Here is a 22,523-nt window from a genome sequence, read left to right on the forward strand (position 1 = left end):
AAACTGGAATATTTCCAGCAATCCAGTACAGGGTAGTATAGAAACCTAGAAACTGGTTAACTCCCTATTTTTCTCAGCTAGAGAGAGATGCAGAACAATCTAAAAAGGAAGGTGAAAAAAACTAACAACAATTAAAATAAAACTTAGGGCTCATGACATGCTGTGAGGAAAAATGCAGGAGACTAAGGGGCGCAAGGACAAAAGAAAGAGGAACAGAGACAACCACATGGCCTGTTGCACCTGCTCCACCATTCATAATGATGATATCTGATCTTGGGCTTCAACTGCACTTTTGCTCCCACTCCCCATATTACTTGATTTCTTGAGAGATGAAAAAAATCTATCTATCTCAGCCTTGAATATATTTAGTGATGGCACATCTGCAACCCTCTAGGGTAAAGAGTTCCAGAGATTCACAACCCTTTGAGTGAAGAAATTTTTCCTCATCTCAGCCCTAAAGGATCGTCCTTTTATCCTGAAATTGTGCCTCCTTGTTCTAGATTCTCCAGCCAAGGGAAATAACGTCTCAGTGTCTATCCTGCCAAGCCCCTTCATTATCTTGAATGTTTCAATGAAATCACCTCTCTTGTTCTTCTAAACTCCACAGAATGTAGATTTAATTTACTCAGCCTCTCATCATACAACAACCCTGCCATCCGAGTGAACAACCTAGTGCACCTTCACTGTGCTGCCTCCAACGCAAGTCTATGCTTCCTTAAATATGGAGACCAAAATTGCACAAAGTATTCCAGGTGTGGTCTCACCAGAGCCCTGCACAATTGCAGCATGACTCCTTTATTCTTGTACTCTAATCCCCTTGCAATAAAGATCAACACGCCATTTGCTTTTTAATTGCTTGCTGTACCTGTTTGCTAACATTTTGTGTTCCTTGTATGAGTACACCTAAATCTCACTAAATATTGTCAACATTTACAAGTTTCATGCCTTTTAAAAAAAAATTCTGCTTTTCTAGGTGTCCTCGTGCATGAATCGCAAAAGGTTAGTATGCAGGTACAGCCAGTAATTAGGAAAGCTAATAGAATGTTATCATTTATTACGAGGGAAATTGAATGCAAAAGTAGGGAGGTTATGCTTCAGTTATATAGGACACCGGTGAGATCACATCTGGAGTATTGTGTACAGTATTGGTCTCCTTATTTAAGAAAGGATGTAAAGGAAGGAGGCAGTTCAGAGAAGGTTTACTAGACAAATACTTGAAATGGGTGGATTGTCTTGTGAGGAAAGGATAGTCAGGCTAGGCTTGTATCCGCTTGAGTTTAGAAAAGTAAGAGGTGACTTGATTGAAACATATAAGATCCTGAGGGGTCTTCATGAAGTGGATGTAGAGGATGTTTCCTCTTTTGGGAGAATCTAGAACTCGAGGTCATTGTATAAAAATAAGGGTCGCCCATTTAGGACAGAGATAAGAAAGTTTTTCCTCTGAGGGTTGAGTCTTTGGAACTCTCTTCTTCAAAAGGTGGTGGAAGCAGAGTCTTTGAATATTTTAAGGCAGAGGTAAATTCTTGATCAGCAAGGGGGTGAAAGGTTATAGGGGGTAGGTGGGAATGTGGAGTTGAGGTTACAATCAGCTATGATCTTATTAAATGGCAGAGCAGGCTCAAGGAACCAAGTGGCCTACTCCTGCTCCTAATTTGTATGTTCCTATTCTTAAAATCAAAGTGAATAACCTCACACTTCCCTACATTATACTCCATCTGCCACCATGGTGCTCACTCCTTTAACCTGTCTATAAGTCTTTGCAGCCTCTTTGTGTCCTTCTCAACTTGCATTCCCACCTAGCTTTGTATTGTCAGAAAACTGTCTCTGTGTCTGAGTCATTAATATAGATTGTAAATAGCTGATGCCCCAGCATTGATCCTTGCAGCACTCCAATAGTCCCAGCTTTCCAACTTGAAAATGCCCCATTTATCCAGATTCTTTGCTTCCTGCCCATTAACCAATCCTCTATCCGTCCTAATATATCACCCCCAACTTCATGGGCCTTTACCTTGCGTATTAACCTTTTGTGTAGCACTTTACCAATTGGCTTTTGAAAATTTAAGCATAATATTGATTCCCCTTTACCTAGTTACTAGTTACATCCTCATGTTATGAACAGGGTAAACAATATAGGATAATTCCCCCCTTTTCCCACTTCTCTTTCTGACTGCAACAAGATGTATTTTAGAGAAGTGTTTTATCCCCTTTAGTGCTGTGATGTTCAAGAACAGTCAAGACAAATTTTCTCATAGGTTACATAAAAGAAGGAATAAATGTTTATTTTCTCAACACTGGAAATGTAAAACGTGAAGCACCCACTCACTCATTCACACAAAATGCACAAGAAAAGATGATTACTAAAAAAAAGAGGTAGCATGCACTGATCTCTTTAGAAGAGCCTGAGAAATCACTATCACTTAAGTCCTTTGAGATGGTAGTTGGAGATGTTGCAGGTCTGACAATTCTCTTTTAGTTCACTGAAGAAAAAAGGAGGTTGGAGATTTCTGGTGAAGAACTCACAATTGTTTAATTTAAGCAATAGAAGGTTTATGGCCTTTCCAATCAAAGTTTTGGTCGAGCCCCTGCAGTGGAAAAGCATAATCTTTGCAGGTAAAATGAATTAGCTTTCTGCACAGGGTCCTTCCTTTTGCTGGGCGAGATGACTTCCCTCTGATCTTTGTATCCCAGGCTGTCTGCACTGGGCTGTCCTTGTGAATTAATAAGGTATTTCCTATCATGAGCCAGCTTCTGCCATGTGACCACAGTACACACAATGGGTTGATGTCTAAGCAATTTGTCTCACAATGGAGGTTGTTAGATATCCTATTGACATTCCCGTTATGAATAGCCCCCTAATACCTTTATTTGGAATTCCATCTTCATGGGGCTGGCAAGTTTAACAGCCATTGTTACTTTATGTCTCTCCAGTTGAAATGGAGAAGGGTTGTCATCAACACCTGGATAGGTAGTTTGCATTTTAAGTGACTTCTAGGAGATATGCCCAGACATGCCTGTTCCTGTGACAAAGTCACCTGGCTCCCGGATTCCATCCTGGGTTAAGATATATTATTGCCCTTTCATTCTATTCTGTTAAAAATTAGAGCGATCATCTTTTTATAAATCTGCGGCCTTATTACACATTCAAAAAACTCGAATAAATTTGTCAAACAGAATTTCTCTTTTGTAAAACCATGTTGACTTGTTCTAATCATACTAGGCTTTTCTACTACATTGTTAGATTCCAGCACTTTCCCGATGACTGATGTCAGGCAGACAGGCCTGTAATTCCCTGTTTTCTCTCTCCCTCTTTTCTTGAATAGCAGTATTACATTTGCTAACTTCCAATCTGCTGATATGTATGGGTATTGATGTTAAACCTCTACAGGATGATAAGTTCTGACAAGTTCAGCTACAAGTGATAAACTGTACAGTTTTGGGCACTCCTTTATAGGAAGCATATAGCCACCATTGAAAAGATGTGACTGATATACTAGAATAGAATCAGAGACGAGAGAATACAGTTATACTGATGGACCTGGAAGGCTAGAGGTGTTTCGCTAGAACAGAGAAGGTAAAGGAAGACCTAATAAAAATGTTCAAAATGATAAAAAGGTTTGAGAGGGTAAACAGTAAAAGACAGATGTTAATACTTTCACTGGTCAATCAGTCATTACAGAATATAAATTTAAAGTTAGTACTAGATAAATTTAACCTTGCCCCTTACCGCCCTGTCAGGCTTCTTCCAATCTTCAAGTGATTGATAGGATTTTTCAGGAGTGCCATCAAAAAGATATTGAAAGGGAAAAATTCAAAGAAATGTGCTTCATGCAAAGGGTTATTGAAATCTGGAATACTTTACTATAAATGGCTATTGGAGTTGATTCAATCACAGTATTTAAGGGGAAGCTTAACACTTGAAGAAAAATCTGGTAGACTATGGGGAAAGAGCAGGAATATGCATTTGGAATAGATAGCTCCGCTATTGAGCTAGAAATAACACAGTGAGCTGAAATGGCCTCTTGTGTTTAAATTACTATGATTCTATAAAATGTAATTTATAGAGATGTTTTAGTATTGAAGAGTAAGAAAATCAAACATTAGTGAAAAAAAATCTAGTATTAACTAATAGCATCAAGTGTCATGCATTGGGTCTAATGGTAGTTCATTTTAATTTGAAAAGACAACACTTTCAATTTGTGGGACACTGGAAAAATAAACACTGTTTCACATGTTTAAATGAGTTTGTAACGTGCCTCATTTTGCTCATAATAAATGTAACGCTGATATTTTCCCAACCTCAACAGCTCTGCTCTAAATTGGAATTTGAATTTATTATTAATTTCAAAGATATACTTCAAAGGGAACTTATGTCATTTTTTATGTATTGTTTATTGATCCTTTTGCTCCTTGTTGTTAGCCAGCATTTGCAGATACTAATCTTCTAAACCCTAACGCACTTATTTTGCTTTGCTTACCTCACATAGCTGAGAGTAGCTTCAAGACAGTGAGCAGCTCCACAGTAACCGAGTTCGAACTAACACGTAAGTGTAGACACGCCCTCCTTTTGTTTTAATGTTCTTATTCACTTATCATGATCATATTTCTTGACGTAGCTCAGGTTTCACAAGTATTCAGAGTCACTTCGATTGAGTCAAAGATTTGGCTATGCTGTACCCTCTTTTGAAGTCAGTACTCTTGCACTGCTAGAAAGCAATGTGCCACTTTCCTATGTCTGCAATGTGCAAAGTGTATTAGATACAGCTGGGTCTAATAACTTAATCTGACTTCAACAAATCATCTTGCTGTAAATATTTCTGTAATTCTGTCCCTTCTGTTTCTTTTCCCTGTCTTGCTGTTCTATCTCTCTGGGCTGAATGGCCTTCTGTGCTGTAAATGACTCTGGCCTGAATTTTCTTCTTCGAGACGGGTAGTGGAAATTGGGATAATTTCTGGCTCGGCCAACCCGCCTTGGGAGAAAGTGTCCGCAAAGGCAGAATCTTATTGCCAGGGGGTGGATGCAGGCTGGAGTGGGGCCAGCTGACCCGGGAAAAACTTCAGAGGCAGAGACGGGGGGTGCGGAGATGGGCTATTTTAAAAAGCCCACCTCGGTGCTTTCGGACTTTGCCCTAGCTCAAATAAAAACACAAAGGCTCTACAGCCCTCGCCCCTCACATTCCCTCACCAACCCCTCACACTCAGTAAGGGGGTGGGTGGGGGCATGCCCATCCATGCTACCTCATGCCCCCTATGCCAACCTGGCCCATCCACTCCCTCAAAATGGCCCCTCATGCCACCTATGCCAAGCTCTGCCCTTCCACTCACCCCCTATGGTCCTTCATGCCACATATGCCAAGCTATTGCACTTCCATGCCCATTGACCCAATATACACAGTATAGAACCAATGAAATTTAAGAAGAGGCAATAGCGTAGTGGTATTTTCACTGGACTAGTAATCCAGAAGCCCAGGCTCATGCTCTGGGGACACTGGTTTAAATCATACAATGTCACCTGGTGCAATTTGCATTCAATTAATAAACCTGGAATTATCGTAAAAACCTACCTAGTTCATTAATGTCCTTTAGGGAAGGAAATCTGGCTTATATGTAACTCCAGACCCACAGCAATGTGGTTGGCTCTTAAATGCCCTCTGAAATGGCCTAGCAAGCCACTCAGTTGTATTAAACTGCTGCAAAGTGAAAAGGAATGAAACCAGATGGAGAACCTGTCATCGACCTAGGCACCGGAAATGCCATTGGCACATCCAGCCCTGTCAACCCTGCAAAGTCTTTACTAACGTCTGGGAGCTTGTGCCAAAATTGAGAGAGCTGTCCCACAGACTGGTCAAGCAATAGCCTTAAATAGCCATACTCACCAAATCAGGGGAGGCAATGCGTAGTGGTATTGTCACTGTACTAGTATTCAAGAGACCCAGGATAATGCTCTGGGGTTCAAATCCCATCACAGCAGAGGTGAAATTCTAATTCAATAAAAATCTGGAATTAAAAGTCTGATGACGACCACAAAACGGTGTCGATTGTCGTAGAACTAGGGAAGGAACTCTGCTGTCCTTACCTGGTCTGGCCTGCATGTGACTCCAGATCCACAGAATGTGGTTGACTCTTTAAAAAAATTCCCAATGAACAAGGGCAATTAGGGATGGGCAATAAATGCTGGCCTATCCCATGAACGAATAAAAAAGAACTTAACAGACAATGTCCCGAACACCACCATTCTTGGGGGGGCCTTCAAAGTCCATCACCAAGAGTGGCTCAGTAGCACCAACACTGACCAAGCTGGCCAAGTCCTAAAGGACATAGCTGCTAGACTGGGTCTTGTGCAGGTGGTGAGGGAACCAACAAGAGGGAAAAACTTATCCTCATCCTAACCAATCTACCTGTTGCAGATGCATCTGCCCATGACAGTATCAGTAGGAGCAACCACCGCACTTGTTGTGTGGCATTACCACCGCACTTGTTGTGTGGCTGTAATAGAACCAACCTAGCAACTCAACTGAGCACCCATGAGGTGCTGTGGACCATCAGCAGCAGCAGAATTGCATACAACTGTATCTGTGACCTCATGGCCCAGCGTATCCCCCATTCTACCATTAGCATCAAGCTGGGGGATCATCCCTGGTTCAATGAAGAGTGCAGGAGAGCTTGCCAGGAGCAGCACCAGGCATACATAAAACTGAGGTGTCAACCTGATGAAGCTACAACACAGGACTACTTGTTTGCCAAACAGCGGAAGCAGCATGCGATAGAGCTAAGCAATCCCACAACCAACATATCAGATCTAAGCTCTGCTGTCATGCCATGTACAGTCGTGAATGGTGCTGGGCAATTAAACAACTAACTGGAAGAGGAATCTCCACAAATATCTCCATCCTCAGTGATGGGGGAGCCCAGCACATCAGTGCAAAAGACAAGGCAAAAGACATCTTCAGCCAGAAGTGCCGAGTGGATGATCCATCTCGGCCTCCTCCTGAGGTCCCCAGCATCACAGATGCCAGTCTTCAGCCAATTCGATTCACTCCATGTGATATCAATAAATGGCTGAAGGTACTGGGTACTGCAAAGGCTATGGGCCCCTGACAACATTCCAACAATAGTACTGAAGACTTGTGCTCCAGAACTACCCGTGCCCCAGGCCAAGCTGTTTCAGTACAGCTATAACACTGGCATCTATCCGGCAAAGTGGAAAATTGCCCAGGTATGTCTTGTCCACAAAAAGCAGGACAAGTCCAATCTTGCCAATTACTGCTTCATCAGTCTACTCTCGCTCATCTGCAAAGTGATGGAAGGTGTCGTTGACAGTGCTATCAGGCAGCATTTACTCAGCGATAACTTGCTCACTGATGTCCAGTTTGGGTTCCGCCAGGGCCACTCAGCTCCTGACTTCATTATAGCCTTGGTTCAAACATGGACAAAAGAGCTGAAGAGTGAGGTGAGAGTGAATCCCCTTGACATCAAGGAGCCCTAATGGGAATCGGGGGAAAACTCTCCACTAGTTGGAGTCATATGTAGCACAAGGGAAGATGGTTGTGGTTATTGGAGGTCAATCATCTCAACGTTGGGACATCGCTGCAGGAGTTCTCAGGGTAGTGTCCTTCAGCTGCTTCATCAATGACCTTCCCTCCAGCATAAAGTCAGGAGTGGGGATGTTCGCAGATGATTGCGCAACGTTCAGCACCATTCGCGACTCCTCATACTGAAGCAGTCTGTGCCATATGCAGCAACACCTAGGCAATATTCAAGCTTAGTGCCAGGCAACGACCATCTCCAATAAGAGAGAATCCAACCATTCCCCCCTTGACATTGAATGGCATTACCATTGCTGAATGCCGCACTATCAACATGATGGGGGTTACCATTGACCAGAACCTGAACAGGACCAGTCATATAAATACTGTGGCTACAAGAACAGATCACAGGCTGGGAATTCTGTGGAGAGTGCACTTGCCTGGATGAATACAGCTCCAATAACACTAAAGAAGCTCAACACCATCCAGGACAAAGCATCCCGCTTGTTTGGCACCCCATCCACCACTTTAAACATTCATTCCCTTGACTGTCGACGCACAGGTTGGTAGCTGGCAGTAGTTGGGACCATCTACAAGCTGCATTGCAGCAACTCACCCAAGCCTCTTTTGACAGCACCTTGCAAACCGCGACCTCTACCAGCTAGAAGGACAAAGGCAGCAGATGCTTTGCAACACCACCGCCTGCAAGTTTCCCTCCCAAGTCACTCACCATCCTGACTTGGAAATATATTACTGTTACTGGGTCAAAATCCTAGAACTCCCTTCCCAACAGCACTGTGGATGTACCTGCCCCATGTGGACTGCAGCAGTTCAAGAAGGTGGCTCAGCGCCACCCTCTCAAGAGCAATTGAGGATGGGTAACAAATGCTGGCTAAGCAAGCGACGCCCACATCACATGAACGAATAATAAAAAAAACCCTATATTAACCGTAGGATGTCTTTAAAAAGTACCTGGATGAGCATTTAGCACGTCATAACATTCAAGGCTATGGGCCAAGTGCTGGTAAATGGGATTAGGTAAGTAGGTCAGGTGTTTCTCATGTGTCGGTGCGGACTCGATGGGCCGAAGAGCCTCTTCTGCACTGTGTGATTCTGTGATTCTATTCCTGAGTCACCCTAACTCGGTGAAGATCCAGGCCTAGGATTCAGACTCTACAATACTGATCTCTTTATTTCTCTCATTTCCCCATCTCCTGTCACTAGCAACTATCTTCATTTCCGCTCATTGCTTTTCAAAGAGACTATATTTAAATGCATTTCCTTGGGCAAGGTAATAAACTTCATTGCTTAATTGTGATATTATATTGAAATATTTCTCCTTTCCTTCTTGGTTCTTTCCTCAGATTTTGCAAGCCATCAGATTTTTAAAATTATTCCTGTGCAATGAGCCAGCTACCTATCTGGCTCTGTTCAAACAAATAAGGAAATTAGGTTAAAGCATGATTTAATAGATTTGAAAGCCATCTTAATGTGTTGAAATGTGATAATTTTTCTGTATAGGTCATTTGACTGGGTAGGTAAACATTTAAATCAAACGAAGAAAAAGATATGTTAAATATAATTCAATGGAAATTATGCTTTCAACACATCTCCCACTGTAAACCATTATCCAACCATGCCCATTTCTTACATTCTCCCTTTGTGAGTTTCACTGCACAGTTAGTGTCGTGATATGTCAACATGCCTTGGCAATGTCAATGCTCCTGCCAATCCTCTTCTGTGTCAGCATGCTGAAGCAACATTTTTTTTTGTAAAATTGCACAACAGTGTTTTTATAGTTAATTGCCACATATTTAAATCCACTCAATCTGATCTCCCTCGCTCAATTGGTAAAAATTAAATAACTTGCCTTTTTAACCCTGTTTTCAGATACCACCTGCACTTATCCTCCCCCAGCATCCTGGGCAGATGGCAGGGTTCAAATTCCAGGGTGGGCTAGGTGTACTCTATAGCTTGCCATTGGATATGTGAGAGGAGCCTTGGTCAGCTTGCTTATCAGATCACCCTCCTGTATGGGGGAGGAACTGCCCTTCACTTTTATACTTTTACTGATGCCATGGCCAAGATTAATATCTTGCTATATCTTAAAGAGCAGATGTATCAGAATTTCCTCTACTTGCATGTGTGTATATATTACCGAGCCTAACATGCAAATGAGAATCTATACAAATATACAATATTCTATAAACCTTCAAATATCTGCCTGCAACATATTTGCCTGCTGCAAATACATACCATTTCAGTCAGAGTACGTGTCATTGAAGATCTTAGTTGGAAATGCTGCAGGGTGCAACATTGTCTTTCAATTTAGAAAGCATTGCAAATTTTTTGGAAGTATGCAAACAGTTTAAATGGGAACAATACTCAGGGATTTGAAGTACTGGCTAGTACTGAGGTTTAGTTAAGCTTGAGTGACAGGATTGATATCCAAAAATGGTAAGGATGCTAAACTTCAATCAGTTCAGTGATCACTTCAAGGCGAAGGCTCTTGCATATAATCATCTGAGCACGTCTTTTCTGGCCAAGAGATCCAACATGACTGAAAAATCACCAAAAAAATGGTGACTCTTTCTTCTATTTTTCTGAAAGATTATTTCTCACTTTCTTATTTCTTCCCCTCTGCAAAGCATTGTTCTCCTTTGGTGAAAACCATTCATGACAATTATGTGTCACGGCAAATATTATAATTATGCTCATTTGAAATATGTAGGAGAGTTTTCATATCTTTTACTCTACAGAACTAAAGAAATATACAAGATATGAAATTCTAATGAAAACATTTAACGTAGTGGGTGAGAGCCCTGCCAGCAGCCCTAAAGAGGTCTATGTAGGAGAAGCAGGTAAGCAAATAGAGGCAAAAAACCAACCATTTTGATTTTCTTTTGGCCTTTTACTTGCTTTATTTGACCATCACTGAATCTCTGTATTGTTTCCCAACCAGTTCCTACAAGAGGTCCTCAGAATGTACAGGTACATCCTCTCACAGCAACTCAGTTGGAAGTTACATGGGATCCTCCCCCAACAGAGTCACAGAATGGCAAAATACAAGGTTACAAGGTAAACCTCAGAATTAATTACCTTGGTGAAATCCCTCAGTTTTATAAGTGACTTCCACAGTGTTATAAGATCCATATTATGCTTGCTGAGGACATCCCAATAATGCTCCTTTACATTCTAGAATTGCTTTAACAAATGTGCCTTTATAATAAACTGACACTTGAGGTTCTGTAGAAATTGGCCAATTTGCACTATAAAGTGAATTCCACAATAACAAGAACAAAATCAGAGTCCATAACTTCATTTCTAATCATCAGATTTCCCCAATGGCTAAAGGCTTTTGTCCAGACCAGCAAGATAAGCACTGTATCATTGGCCTGCATGAGTGGGCTAGACACTAAGCCCATCCATATAAAGCCAGTGGGCAATACCATTTATAAATGTTGGAGACAATACTTGTCCTTCCAGAGGCAAGAGCACCCTTTTTTTCACTTTCCAATGCTGTGATGCAACAGGATCATCAGGGTATTTGTTTCCATGGGTTTCCTTGTAAACATTCTGCCTGCTGAGTTTTGACAGATAGCCGTTGTAGACTCAACAATTTTTCATCTTTCCAATTTAAAGAATCTTCTGTAATTTTAAAAATGTTAGCAAAGTTTTCAGCAGTGGTGAGGTCAAGGTACTTTCATGTTATAAAATGTTATAAAATTCAGTGGTGATTTTTTACTAACCATTGGGTGCAGTGGGAAATATAAACAGGCTGAGCTGAATTTAGCATTCAGCGACGAAACAATGGTACTCATTGCTGACCTCAAGGAAAGTTGCTCACAAAGATCCAGCAATCTCTGTGGCTTGGATTTCCCCTTACCCAGTCAGAGTTTAAATCTGGCACAAAGTCATGAGGATCTCAGGGCTTCCAGCAGCAGTGATGTAAGTAAGCAGCCAATCACAAAGAAGTGTTCTGATAGACAGCAAACCTGATTATTCTTCACTTTTAATTTAAATTTTCAGATAGTGAAATGGGTGACTGATTGGATTAAGATAGAAACTTTAAAAAGAATTATTTTAAAATTTTGGATTTTTTAATCATATATTATTTGACATTCAGTATTTATGAAAATAGTATGCCATTAAAAGCCAAGTCCTTATCCTTTTACATGAATCACAAAAGGTCATCATGCAGGTACAACAAGTAATTAGGAAGGCTCATGGAATGTTGGTCTTTATTGCAAGGGGGATGGAGTATAAAAGTAGCGAAGCCTTGCTACAATTGTACGCTGCATTGATGAGGCTGCATCCCTTAGAATACTGTGTACAGTTTTGGTCACCTTACTTAAGGAGGGACATACTTGCATTGGAAGCAGTTCCCAAGAAGGTTCACTAAGTTGATTCCTGGGATGAGGGAATTGTCTATGAGCAGGTTGGGCCTACACTCATTGGCGTTTAGAAGAATGAGAGGTGATATTATTGAAACATATCAGATTTTGAGGGGGCTTGACAGAGTAGATGTTGAGAGAATGTTTCATGGGAGAATCTAGAACTAGGGGATAAAGTTTAAAAATAAGGGGTCTCCCATTTAAATGGAGATGAGGGTCATTAGTGTTTGGAATTCTCTTCCCCAATGAGCAGTGGAGGCTAGGTCATTGAATAGATTCAAGGCTGAGTTAGACAGATCTTTGATTCACGAGGAAGTCTAGGGAGGGCAGGCAGGAAAGTGGAGTTAAGGCCAGAATCAAATCAGCCACGATCTTATCAAATAGAGGAGAAGACTTGATGGGCTGAATGGCCTACTCCTGCTCCTATTTCTTATGTTCTTACATCTCATTCAACAAGGTGTATCTTTCTTAAGGGTTTTTAATGTAAGATCTAACAGCATAAAAGTGGAAATTTTCATCAATTCATTGATTGTTTTAGGATTGCACTCTGAGGGTACCTCAACAGTGCACCCTTTGGACATACATTGAGTCATTTACAGCAATTTCTGGAGCGGTATTTTCTGCTCTTCCCCTATGGTAAGTTTAGAGGCGGGGGGGCATTTTATCGGGTAGGATGGTAGCAGATGGGGAGTCTGCCACCTTCCTGTCTCCACCCTGATTTAAGTCCATGGCGGGAAAGCCATCCCATGGACAGCCTTCCTGCCCTGCTGCCATTTGAAGCCCTTAAGTGGCAGATTAATACCCAATTAAGCGCCTTATCCCACTGCTACTGGTATTAACTCAGCAGCAGTTGGGCCTGTCACCACGTGGATAGTCAAACATCAAACCTGTGCAGGTTGCTTGTGGTCTCCCAGGGATGGTCCCTCCTTCAAAGGCACTCAGTGCTTGAATGAGGGACATGGCATTGGGAAACAATGGCAGGGTGGGGTGTGGGGCAGAGGGTGTGCTGAGAGCCACCCCCTTGTCCTTGTTGCCAACCCCCCTACAACCCCAACTCCATGAAACCCTCCAGCCATCACTTACCTCTGGCTTGGGTCATTTTATGACCCTGGGCCTCTGGTGGGGGGTGTTCTGGCAGCAGCCACCACCCCTCCAGTGGTGCTGCTGAGCAAATTTGCTGGCAGCTCTTGGCAAGTCAGGCTTCCTGTCCCAGAGGTCCTGATCCTATGGAAGGCCTGTTAATTGCCTGATTAGCACGTATTCCAGCGGGCCTTCCCCAAAAGAACCAACATGGGTCTCTCACCAGCTCTCCAGTTAATGGCTGCGACCCTGTTGCCTCCATAAAACTCCTCCCCAGATTTCCAAGTTATTCTGCACAAGGGCAGACTCTCGAAGTTGGTGGTAGCTTCTGTGGAGTAATGATGGCAAACACCTACAGGTTAGCCATCATTGCCACCTGCAAAATCTAGGCCCCTAAGTTACCTTCGTCGCACCAAAGCGCCACATTTTGATGTTTTGTAAACTGCCACCAGATTCATCTTTTGCATATCGTTAGGACACCTACCGAGAATGTAAATGTGATAGAGTGACACCAGAAGGCCAGATTGGCACTTATGAAATTAGAACTGTAGAAAAAAAAACCTTCAAAGATGTAAGACATCTTGGTTTTTATAAAAGCAAAATACTGCGGATGCTGGAAATCAAAAACAAAAACAAAAATTGCTGGAAAAACTCAGCGGGTCTGACAGCATCTGTGGAGAGGAAGACAGAGTTAACGTATGACTCAGAACTGATGAAGCATCATACGGACTCGAAACGTTAACTCTGTCTTCCTCTCCACAGATGCTGTCAGACCTGCTGAGTTTTTCCAGCAATTTTTGATCTTGGTTTTTATAAGTTGGTGTGTTGTTCTAATGTTCTTCTTTACCTCATGGTAACACAGTGGCATTATAAAGCTCGATTGTATTCACCTCTCCAAGTTCCTGAGAACCTATTTAAACAATTTGGTCAGATAAGCAGTTATTGCAATTTAAGGCAACTGGATACTGATATAAGAAGAGGTGGACTTGAAACAATGTATAAAAGCCTGTGTGTAGAAATGAGCATAGGTTAAGAGGAGTTCTTATCTAATGAATTCAGTAACTTCAAATTCTGAGTGAATGCTGCTAAATATTTTAAAAGTTGCATATTTCATGATAAGTATTGTCATTGAAATGGGTGTCAAGAACCCAGGCCCAGGGCTACCTTTGTTACAACATTCCATATCCAATCCTTTGTCTTCATAGACATACCATGGATTCTTGAGGGCCATATACAAAGTTTAAATCTGAGTTTCCCATTAATTTGTACGGACCTCAAGTTACTGATGATAATAAATATTGATGCTCAAGTTAGGCTTTAGCAATCAATGATACACCTGTGGTAAGAATATCCCTCCCCAAACCTATGGTCCCACAAAATTCAAACTGAATGAACCAGCGAGTAAGAAATGGAAGTGTAAGGAATGAATTATCTGGACTTTAAGGATCAGATTGCCTGAGGTTTCAGAGCCACACATTAGAACATCCTGTCATCACTGACAAATTATCCCAAACTGACAGATCAAGGCACCTTATTGTTAGCTCAGCAAATGAGAGATGACATGCCATTACAGAGGTTGACCTGAAAACCTGCAGAATCCCTATAAGGAAAAATGCTGTTTCCCAGCTTTTAATTTGGTTAAGGCAGCTAAAACCTGAGCCACACAGACCAGGAAGGTCCTAGGTTCTATCCAGGATCAGCACTGATTTAGCAGGCCTGAGGTGGGATGGGTTTAGTAAAGCTACAGTTGTCCTCAGTAACCTGGATTATAAGAGATTAAAATCAGCCAAGTTTCCTTCTTTGCATCTCTGTGCTGGAAATGTGGACATGTACAGATATTAGGTGAGGACAGAATTGGAATTGGCAACATGACTGAACAGCCTGCTGTCACTTGTTGCCTAGGCTGACACATGAAGAACAGGCATTTGGGCAAATGCTGAGGATAAATAGCACCTGTGAAGCTGTATTACAGAAAAAAAAATCAAGCCAGAAAGAAAATTGGCTAAAAAGGAGTGACTCTTCTGTTATGTGATTTCGGATGCATGCTTGGATCAGCATAAGTCTTGAGTTTATATTTTATAACTAATACATATAATATTGAATCTCTCTTTCTTCATCCCATCTTACCTCCAGATCTTGCCATTATTAATCTGTTATAAAAACTGTGAATAATTCACTTACAGATCCATTACTCGGAGCTACAGAACCAGAATGAAACACACAAGCTGAAGATCCTCTTCCTCCCAGAGAACACCATCAGACTTAAAAATCTGACCAGCTATACCATGTACATGGTCAGTGTGTCAGCATTCAACGCTGCTGGGGATGGACCCAGGAGTGACCCGGTTGAGGGAAGGACACACCAGGCCGGTGAGAGAAGGGATTACTGTTTGTACAATATTCAGATCTTTTGTCAGAATGATGTATAGTAATCAGTGTTATGCAAATATGATTATTACTGAAATCTCTATGGTATCCTGACAATCATGCTCTAATTATATTATGGAAATACAGCAAATGACCTTTATGCCCCTGATATTTATGTTACACAGCGTATTACACAGCAGTTCTATACAGGGCAATAACTGCCCTTACAGTTGCATAGTCGTTTGGAAGTCAAACTTAATTTTTTGGCGGCTGAACCTTTGCCAATACCTGGAGAAAGTCTGCAGAAAATGACTGGTAAACTACATAACTGGACCTGTAAAGTTGGGCTGGATCACTCAGCCTGTCCATAATTGGAAAAAATAGTAATTGCTGGCACTAGAACTAGCATTGATTGTTGTCGCAATGCTACTTATGCAGATGTGCTAGTGAAAACTACCTCTTTAGATGCAGCACACCATATGAGAAGATAGCAGGGGCATCTCATTTACCTAACAATGCTGTCATCAGGATTGGTTCTGGTGTTAACAGCAGCTTTGTAAGTTAAATGCACAATCAAATATAGCAGCACTTCACCAGTTCATCATTTGTCAACTGCATTATTCAGCTGCGATATTTCATTGTACCACAGTGTCTGTTGCCTTCGGAAAGAAGGAAATATTATGGTGCTTCTCCCCCATGCAGCCACTTTCAGCAATACCATGCCTTTCTTCAGCATCACACTGGAGCATCCTTGTTAAAGTACTGAGTCTACTTCCTCCTGCTAGCACAGACAAAAAGGACGCGTAGAAATTAATGTACACTGTATATTGACAAGGTAAAATATATAAGGGGTTCTAAAAAAATCAAGATAAAGCGTCAGATCTGTACGTAGATTATTTATATTCTGCTATTAATGATGCTAGAACTGGTGTAGTGCCAGGGCCACCTGACTCTCAAACCACCGCATCTGATTCTAGCTTGATTTTTCTTCTCCCAGGGCAAAAGCAGTAGAATACCATTTTGAAAATATTATTTTACAACTGAATCACTCCAAAGTTTGTGTCACAGTCATTATGGGCAGAATTTTCCTGTCAGCGATTTGGGGGCGGGGCCCGCTCGCCGACGGGAAAATGACGCGGGATGACATCGGGAAGAACCCACGACGTCATCCCGGTCCATTTAAATGTTGAGGAAGGCGGGCAGACAGCAAAAACAGCCAATTAAGGCCATTGACAGGATAATTAAGCCAATTAAAGACCCTGCCCATGCAACCTTAAGGCTGGTGGGCAGGCCAGGAGCCCCAGCGGGCTTCTGATAATACATGAAATCTCATCCACTGGCGGGATGAGGTTTCATGTCCGTTTTTAAAAACTTCAATAAAGTTTATGTGCTTCTTATTAACATGTCCCATCTCGTGTGACATTGTCACATGACAGGGACAAGTTAATAATTTTAATATTTTTCTATTTTTAAAGATTTTTATACTGTCAGTAATTTTCCTGAGACAACACTTAGTCTCAGGGAGCAGTGCGCTCTTTCGCGCGCATACGCGAAACAGCGCACTTCGACAGATGGGGAAGGCTTCCCCCCGCCCCGTACAGGAAGCGCATAGCACTTCCTGTCAGGCAGGCGGGCCTTAATTGGCCCGCCCACTCAAAATGGCGGCGGGCCCTGTTTCAACGGCGGAGTTCGGCTGGCTGCCCGCCCGCCGCTGAGCTAGTGGGGCCCTCCCGCCCATCAAGGTAAAAATTCTAGCCTATATGACAGAATCACTGCTAAACTCGACTCCCGATTACTACAATGTAGATACTCCAGACTTGGTGCCAGACTTGTTACATGACAGAGTCACTCCAGACATTGGGTGGAATCGTCCCAGATTTGCACTAAGTACGGTAGCAGGCATGAAAAAAGTCATTTTACCCGCCGACCGCATTGGCGGGTTTTTATACCATATCATCCCATTCTCGGCGCACCCCACCTCATTAATGATGCATTCACGGGAAACACGCCAGATCGCTGGTGGGGCGGTCTCTGATTCACTCACCCTGCCATCACCTCAGGCCTTCAATAATCCGGGTGCCTTATTTAAAGGGCACCCCTGCACAGAACTAACACTCTCTAAGGGATCAAAAGCTGCTGGAAAGTCATGGTTGCCAAAGGGAGGAAACATGCTGCCCCCAAATTTTGTGACGCCTCCCTCGGGCACCTACTGGATGCAGTGGAGGCCCATTGTGAAGCCCTCTACCCCGCTCTGGGCAAAGACCAGCAAGCAAGGTCAAGGTCACAAATCCAGCATGAGAGGCAGCGGTCAGCGTCAACACCCTGCGAGAAGAGGACAACCATCCAGTGCTGAAAGAGGGTGAATGATTTCTTCCATCCCGCCAGGATACATCACTCTTCTCATCACTTTCAACTCACACACTCACAAACCCATCACACATCCACAGGGATCTCGTTCACTGCCAGTTCAAGGGACATCACCATTCACTCTCGCACACGCACCTTCACCTGCCTTACAGATCGTGTCTTCATCTCGTGCATGGTACCACTCACCACCCACACAGGCCAGGCATCGTTCTCAACTGGCCTGGCAGGCGTCCTGCTTACACTTTCTCCATCTGTATTTGTGCAGGACAAGCTGGCATACAACAAAAGGGAGAGGTTGCAGCCTAGTGGAGGAATGCCTGACATGAAGGTCCTCACAGACTTTGAAAACAGAGTAATCTAGCTGACCAGCGACGATCTGGACCATTCCTGTGCTGCTGGTGAGGTTGGTGGTGCTCAAGTGACGATCAGCAGTGCAACATTCATCAGACAGCCATGCTGTGACTTAGTTCCCCTGTTCCGCAGTCCCCTGCCATGCACTAATTATCTCTTTTGCTTTCGCAGGCACATCTGGGGAGCAGCCAAGGAGGTCCACGAGCCAGGTCCTCAACTCAAGCCCCGAAGACACCTCTGAAGAGGAATATGGAGGCACCTTCATTGAAGATGCGTCACAGCGCTCAACCACACCCTCCACCAGTGCAGAGACGCACACCTCAGTAGGACCTAGTTCTAGAGTAGCCCTGGGTTCACAATCTGGTGAGCACTTCGCACTGTCTGATCCACAGCAGGCAGAGGCAGGGACTTCCCAGGTTTCCGGCCCTCGGAGGACTACTGGAGGCCAGAAACCTGCTGAGTCCAAGTCAGATGAATTGGCACTGGACTCGGTCATACCTCAATTACTGGAGCTGCAAAGGCAGGCTCAGGAACATCGGGGAGAGATGTCTGCTGCACTCAGATTGCAAGACACAATGGAGGAGTCTGTCCGCCTTCAGCCTGAGGTGATAGTGCCAGCATGCCAACGCACCAAGGTCGACACTAGCAGGATGGTGGCGGCCCAGGAGACCTTGGTCCAGGACATCAGTCCTGCATTGCTGCACAGGCTGAACCCATCGCTGACGCCATGGTTGGCCTCCAACAGTGTCAACGTGAGAGGGGTCCCGGGCAGCTCAATCTCATTCCAGCTTCCCCTTCTTCTCAAGGAGTGAGCCAGGGGCCCTCGGGCACCCGTATGGAGGAGGATCAGCAGGTGCACGCCACAGGGCCATCCACCATCGTGACTCCGGGAGTGTCCGACCTATCTGAATCCCCTCTCCTGTGACCCCAGCAGCTCCAGCTCCACAGGCCAAGGAGTCCACACAGCAGGACCCCAAAAGCAGGCCGGGGCTCTCTGGATCTCGGCCCTCCAAAGGACGTCTGTCAAGGTCATCACAGACGGCGTAGCAGTCAGCAGGCTGCCTCCAACTCCACTGTGGATGTCAGGGGAGTACCAAAACATGGCGGCAGGGTTAAGAAAATGTAGTTGTACAGCCTGAGAACGGGTGTTAATCACTTGTACATAATGTTCACTATTGTAAATAAATTCCCAAGAATGTCTCCTCGCCTATGGTTCCTTGTTATGATGAGCAGTGTTCATGTCACTCAGATGTGAAACCTTGGTTCCTGCACAAGGTAAAGGCAGGTGTCTCAGTCCAGGGTCTCTTCCCTGTGCAGTGTGTAAACTTTAGACCAAAGTCATGGTCCGGCCTCACATTCACTGGACACATTACTGATGCCTGCACCTCAATAGTGCTCATCATTGCTGCCAGAATGTAGTGGGCAGTCGTCACAGAGTTCCATCATTCTCTCTGCGTGCTCTCAACACCTTTGAGGTGGGGATGGCCCCCTATTTCATCAGCATCTGTGACCGGTGATGCTGTGCTCCTTGAGCAGACAGGTACTGAAGGCTGACAAAGGATCAGGTGCATTTAAAGTTTCACATCTGTGTCTCCATGATATGACCCTGATTACAGAGTGCAAGCGAGATGCCCTCAGCTAGACAGGAGTCAGACATTCAAAGAGGCAGTGTGAAGATCTATGGAATGTCCTCACTGCATGTCGTCATCATCCTCCTGGCATCTAATAACTATTAGGACCTCTGCTACATCTCCATGACATGAGACTGAACACTGAGGATATGTGCACTGCCATCAGCCACAGCCATAGACATTTACAGATACAAGGTGAGGATGTCAGGACTGTCCTCACAGCATCTTATCATCATTCCTCCACAAATCTTGCGGCTATGAGTGCCTCTCAAGCGCACCTGCCTCGTCTGGCCAGTGCGATGGCCTCACTGCCGTCATCTTCGCCTTCGAGGAGCTCATCACCGTCATCCCCTTCGGCATCCTCCTCATCGGAGGCGATGTGCACTTCTTCCATCTTCTCCTCAGCAAGGTCCACTCCCCTTTGCAGCGCCTGGTTGTGTAGCAAACAGCAAATGACAATGATGCACAACACCCTCAGTGGACTGTATTGCAGTGCTCCACCAGACTAGTCAAGACACCGGAACCTCATTTTCAAGATGCCTATCTTTTGCTCCACCAGTCAGGGTTGTGGCATGAGCCTCGTTATACCATCGCTCTGCTGCAGTCGTGGGCAGTCGTCACAGCGTTCCATCATTCTCTCTGTGTTCTCAGCAACTTTGAGGTGGGGCTAGCCCCCAATCTCATCAGCAACTGTGACCGGTGACACTGTGCTCCTGAAGCGGACAGGTGCTGATGGCTGACAAAGGACCACACAGGCGTCATCAGTCACGTCCTCTGTGGGTAGCCCTTGTCCCAAGGAACCAGCCCTGCAGCTTCTGTTGACCCTGGAAGATGTCAGGGATCTGAGACATGCTAAGGATGTAGGGGTTGTGGATGCTCCCTGGGAATAATGCGCAGATCTGTAGGATGCGTTTGTGCTGGTCGCACACCAGCTGAACATTCAGCGAGTGGAAGTCCTTGCGGTTGACATAGTTGACTGCTTGTTGCCACAGAGATGTAAGCGCCACATAAATGCAGCCAATGGCACCCTGCACCTGTGGAAAACCTGAGATCTGCGGAAATCCCAGGGATCTTGCTTCCTGGCTTTCCTGATCCTAGGCGAAATGCGCACAGTTCTGTACCTTTGGGAAGGTGTATGTCCATGACCTCCTTGATACACTTGTGCGTGAAGACTTGCGAGATCCCACACTGGTCACCTGTGGAGCACTGGAAGAAGCCACTGGCGTAAAAATTGAGCACCACAGTCATGTTCATGACTACTGGCAATGAATGCTCTCCATGCTCCTGCAGCACCAAATCCTGCAGCAGGTGGCATATGTGACTGACCAGTTCCCTAGACATGCGCCGTCTTCAGCAACACTAGTTCTCGGTCATCTGCAGGAATGACAAGCCCCGTCTATAGACCCTGAATCTAGTAAGACACATACCAGCAATGGCTCTCTGGATCTTCAGCTGCATGCGCAGCAGGCTCTGCCACCCCCTTCATCTTGAGGGAGGCACTCCTCCCTTTGTCGAGCCAGGCACCTTCGTTGCACTCGTCTTCTTCATCTTCGTCTGCTCTGCTCCCTTTAAGCCATTAAGCATACTGCTAAATCACCAGGCTCCATGATCCTGATGTTCTCCTCCTGCAGGATCAAAAGCAGAGACACGTGAGTTAGCAATCCAGATTCCTCTCTTGGTTAAGTCTGAAGGCCTCTTCATCCAAGCAGATGAGTGCTGGCCACCACTTGGATGGCCATTGTGTAGTGCGCTCATTGACTGTCCGAAACCCCACCCACCTCCACCTCGCTCCGCTTGACCGATTGGCGGTAGCTTCAGCCACTGGACTGCATGCTGTGCTCTCAGCTCAGATGCAGGTATTCTCCTAACCTGCACTGCAAGGCTGCACTGTTAGCTTGAACCATGATGGATACTGGTCCAAATCTTAATAAAGACATTGCAAGGGCTGTGAACGCCTCCACCAGTGACTGCGCCATGGCCACTTCTGGCAAGGGGATTCTACAACTTGCCCAGTCGGCCAATTGTTAATATTAATTTGCAGTCTGTGCCCGAAGGGTGAAAAACTCCGGAGTATTTGGCAGCACTTTCATGTTTTTGCGTTGCTTGAGTGGGCAGGAAAGCTTCAGAGGCCCAACTCCAAGCATGTCAATGGAGCTACTGCTGAACGGTCTCAGCTGCGGAAGCATGCTCACTTTTGACAAACTTTACAAAGTGCGTAACCGCTTCCTTCACCCCGCTCCCCATCCCCTTGGCATGTGCTTGTGTACTTCCTTCAGTCTGTGCTGCTTTGCCCACCCCCCACCCCTGGCCTGACCCATACTGGAGCCCTTGCCCTGGCACCACACTGAAAGCCAGTCTGGAAGAAGCGACTTGCTTGTGCAGCCCCCAAAGCGCAGCACCTCTTCTTTGATGTCCTACGGGCAGTGTTCATGAGCGCTGCCCAAAGTTGTGCGCACTCACCTCCGAGTTTCCCTCAAAGCTCAGGTTGCCAGTTGCACGCCTTTTAAAGACAATCGTGAAGCACGCTGTTCTGAAGCCATGCAAACGTTGGCAGCAAATTTGATGTGGTGGGGGGTGGGGTGGGGGGGAGGGGGGAGGTTGATTCCAGCAAGCAGAGCTTATAATGAGATGCTAAAGTATTGAAATTAGGTTTCCGATATGTGGTGTGTGTGTGTATCAGAGTCACTATATCACAGAGGCACTGCTGAATTGATCTTGGGTTTAGCATATTACAGAGATGTCTCAGGGTTGTTATGTGATACCTGCTCCAGTGCTCCCTTCTTTCACAACAATGATAAATTTCTTCCTAA

General features: G+C 44.5%; 1 protein-coding gene across 2 annotated transcripts in view; it reads left to right on the forward strand.

Annotated features, from left to right (window-relative positions):
- sdk1a (sidekick cell adhesion molecule 1a) overlaps nucleotides 1–22,523 on the forward strand; it is a 950,103-nt gene that overhangs the window by 868,238 nt on the left and 59,342 nt on the right. Inside the window, exons 34-37 of one of the 2 annotated variants that reach the window (XM_078558601.1) lie at nucleotides 4,485–4,541; nucleotides 10,283–10,384; nucleotides 10,486–10,601; nucleotides 15,181–15,367. In XM_078558601.1, coding sequence (XP_078414727.1) covers nucleotides 4,485–4,541; nucleotides 10,283–10,384; nucleotides 10,486–10,601; nucleotides 15,181–15,367 — 462 coding nt within the window. The remainder of the gene's footprint in view (nucleotides 1–4,484; nucleotides 4,542–10,282; nucleotides 10,385–10,485; nucleotides 10,602–15,180; nucleotides 15,368–22,523) is intronic. The other variant, XM_078558602.1, reaches the window with a different exon arrangement.

The sequence above is a fragment of the Cetorhinus maximus genome, chromosome 15, assembly GCF_964194155.1.
Source record: "Cetorhinus maximus chromosome 15, sCetMax3.hap1.1, whole genome shotgun sequence".
In the NCBI taxonomy this organism is placed as follows: domain Eukaryota; kingdom Metazoa; phylum Chordata; class Chondrichthyes; order Lamniformes; family Cetorhinidae; genus Cetorhinus; species Cetorhinus maximus.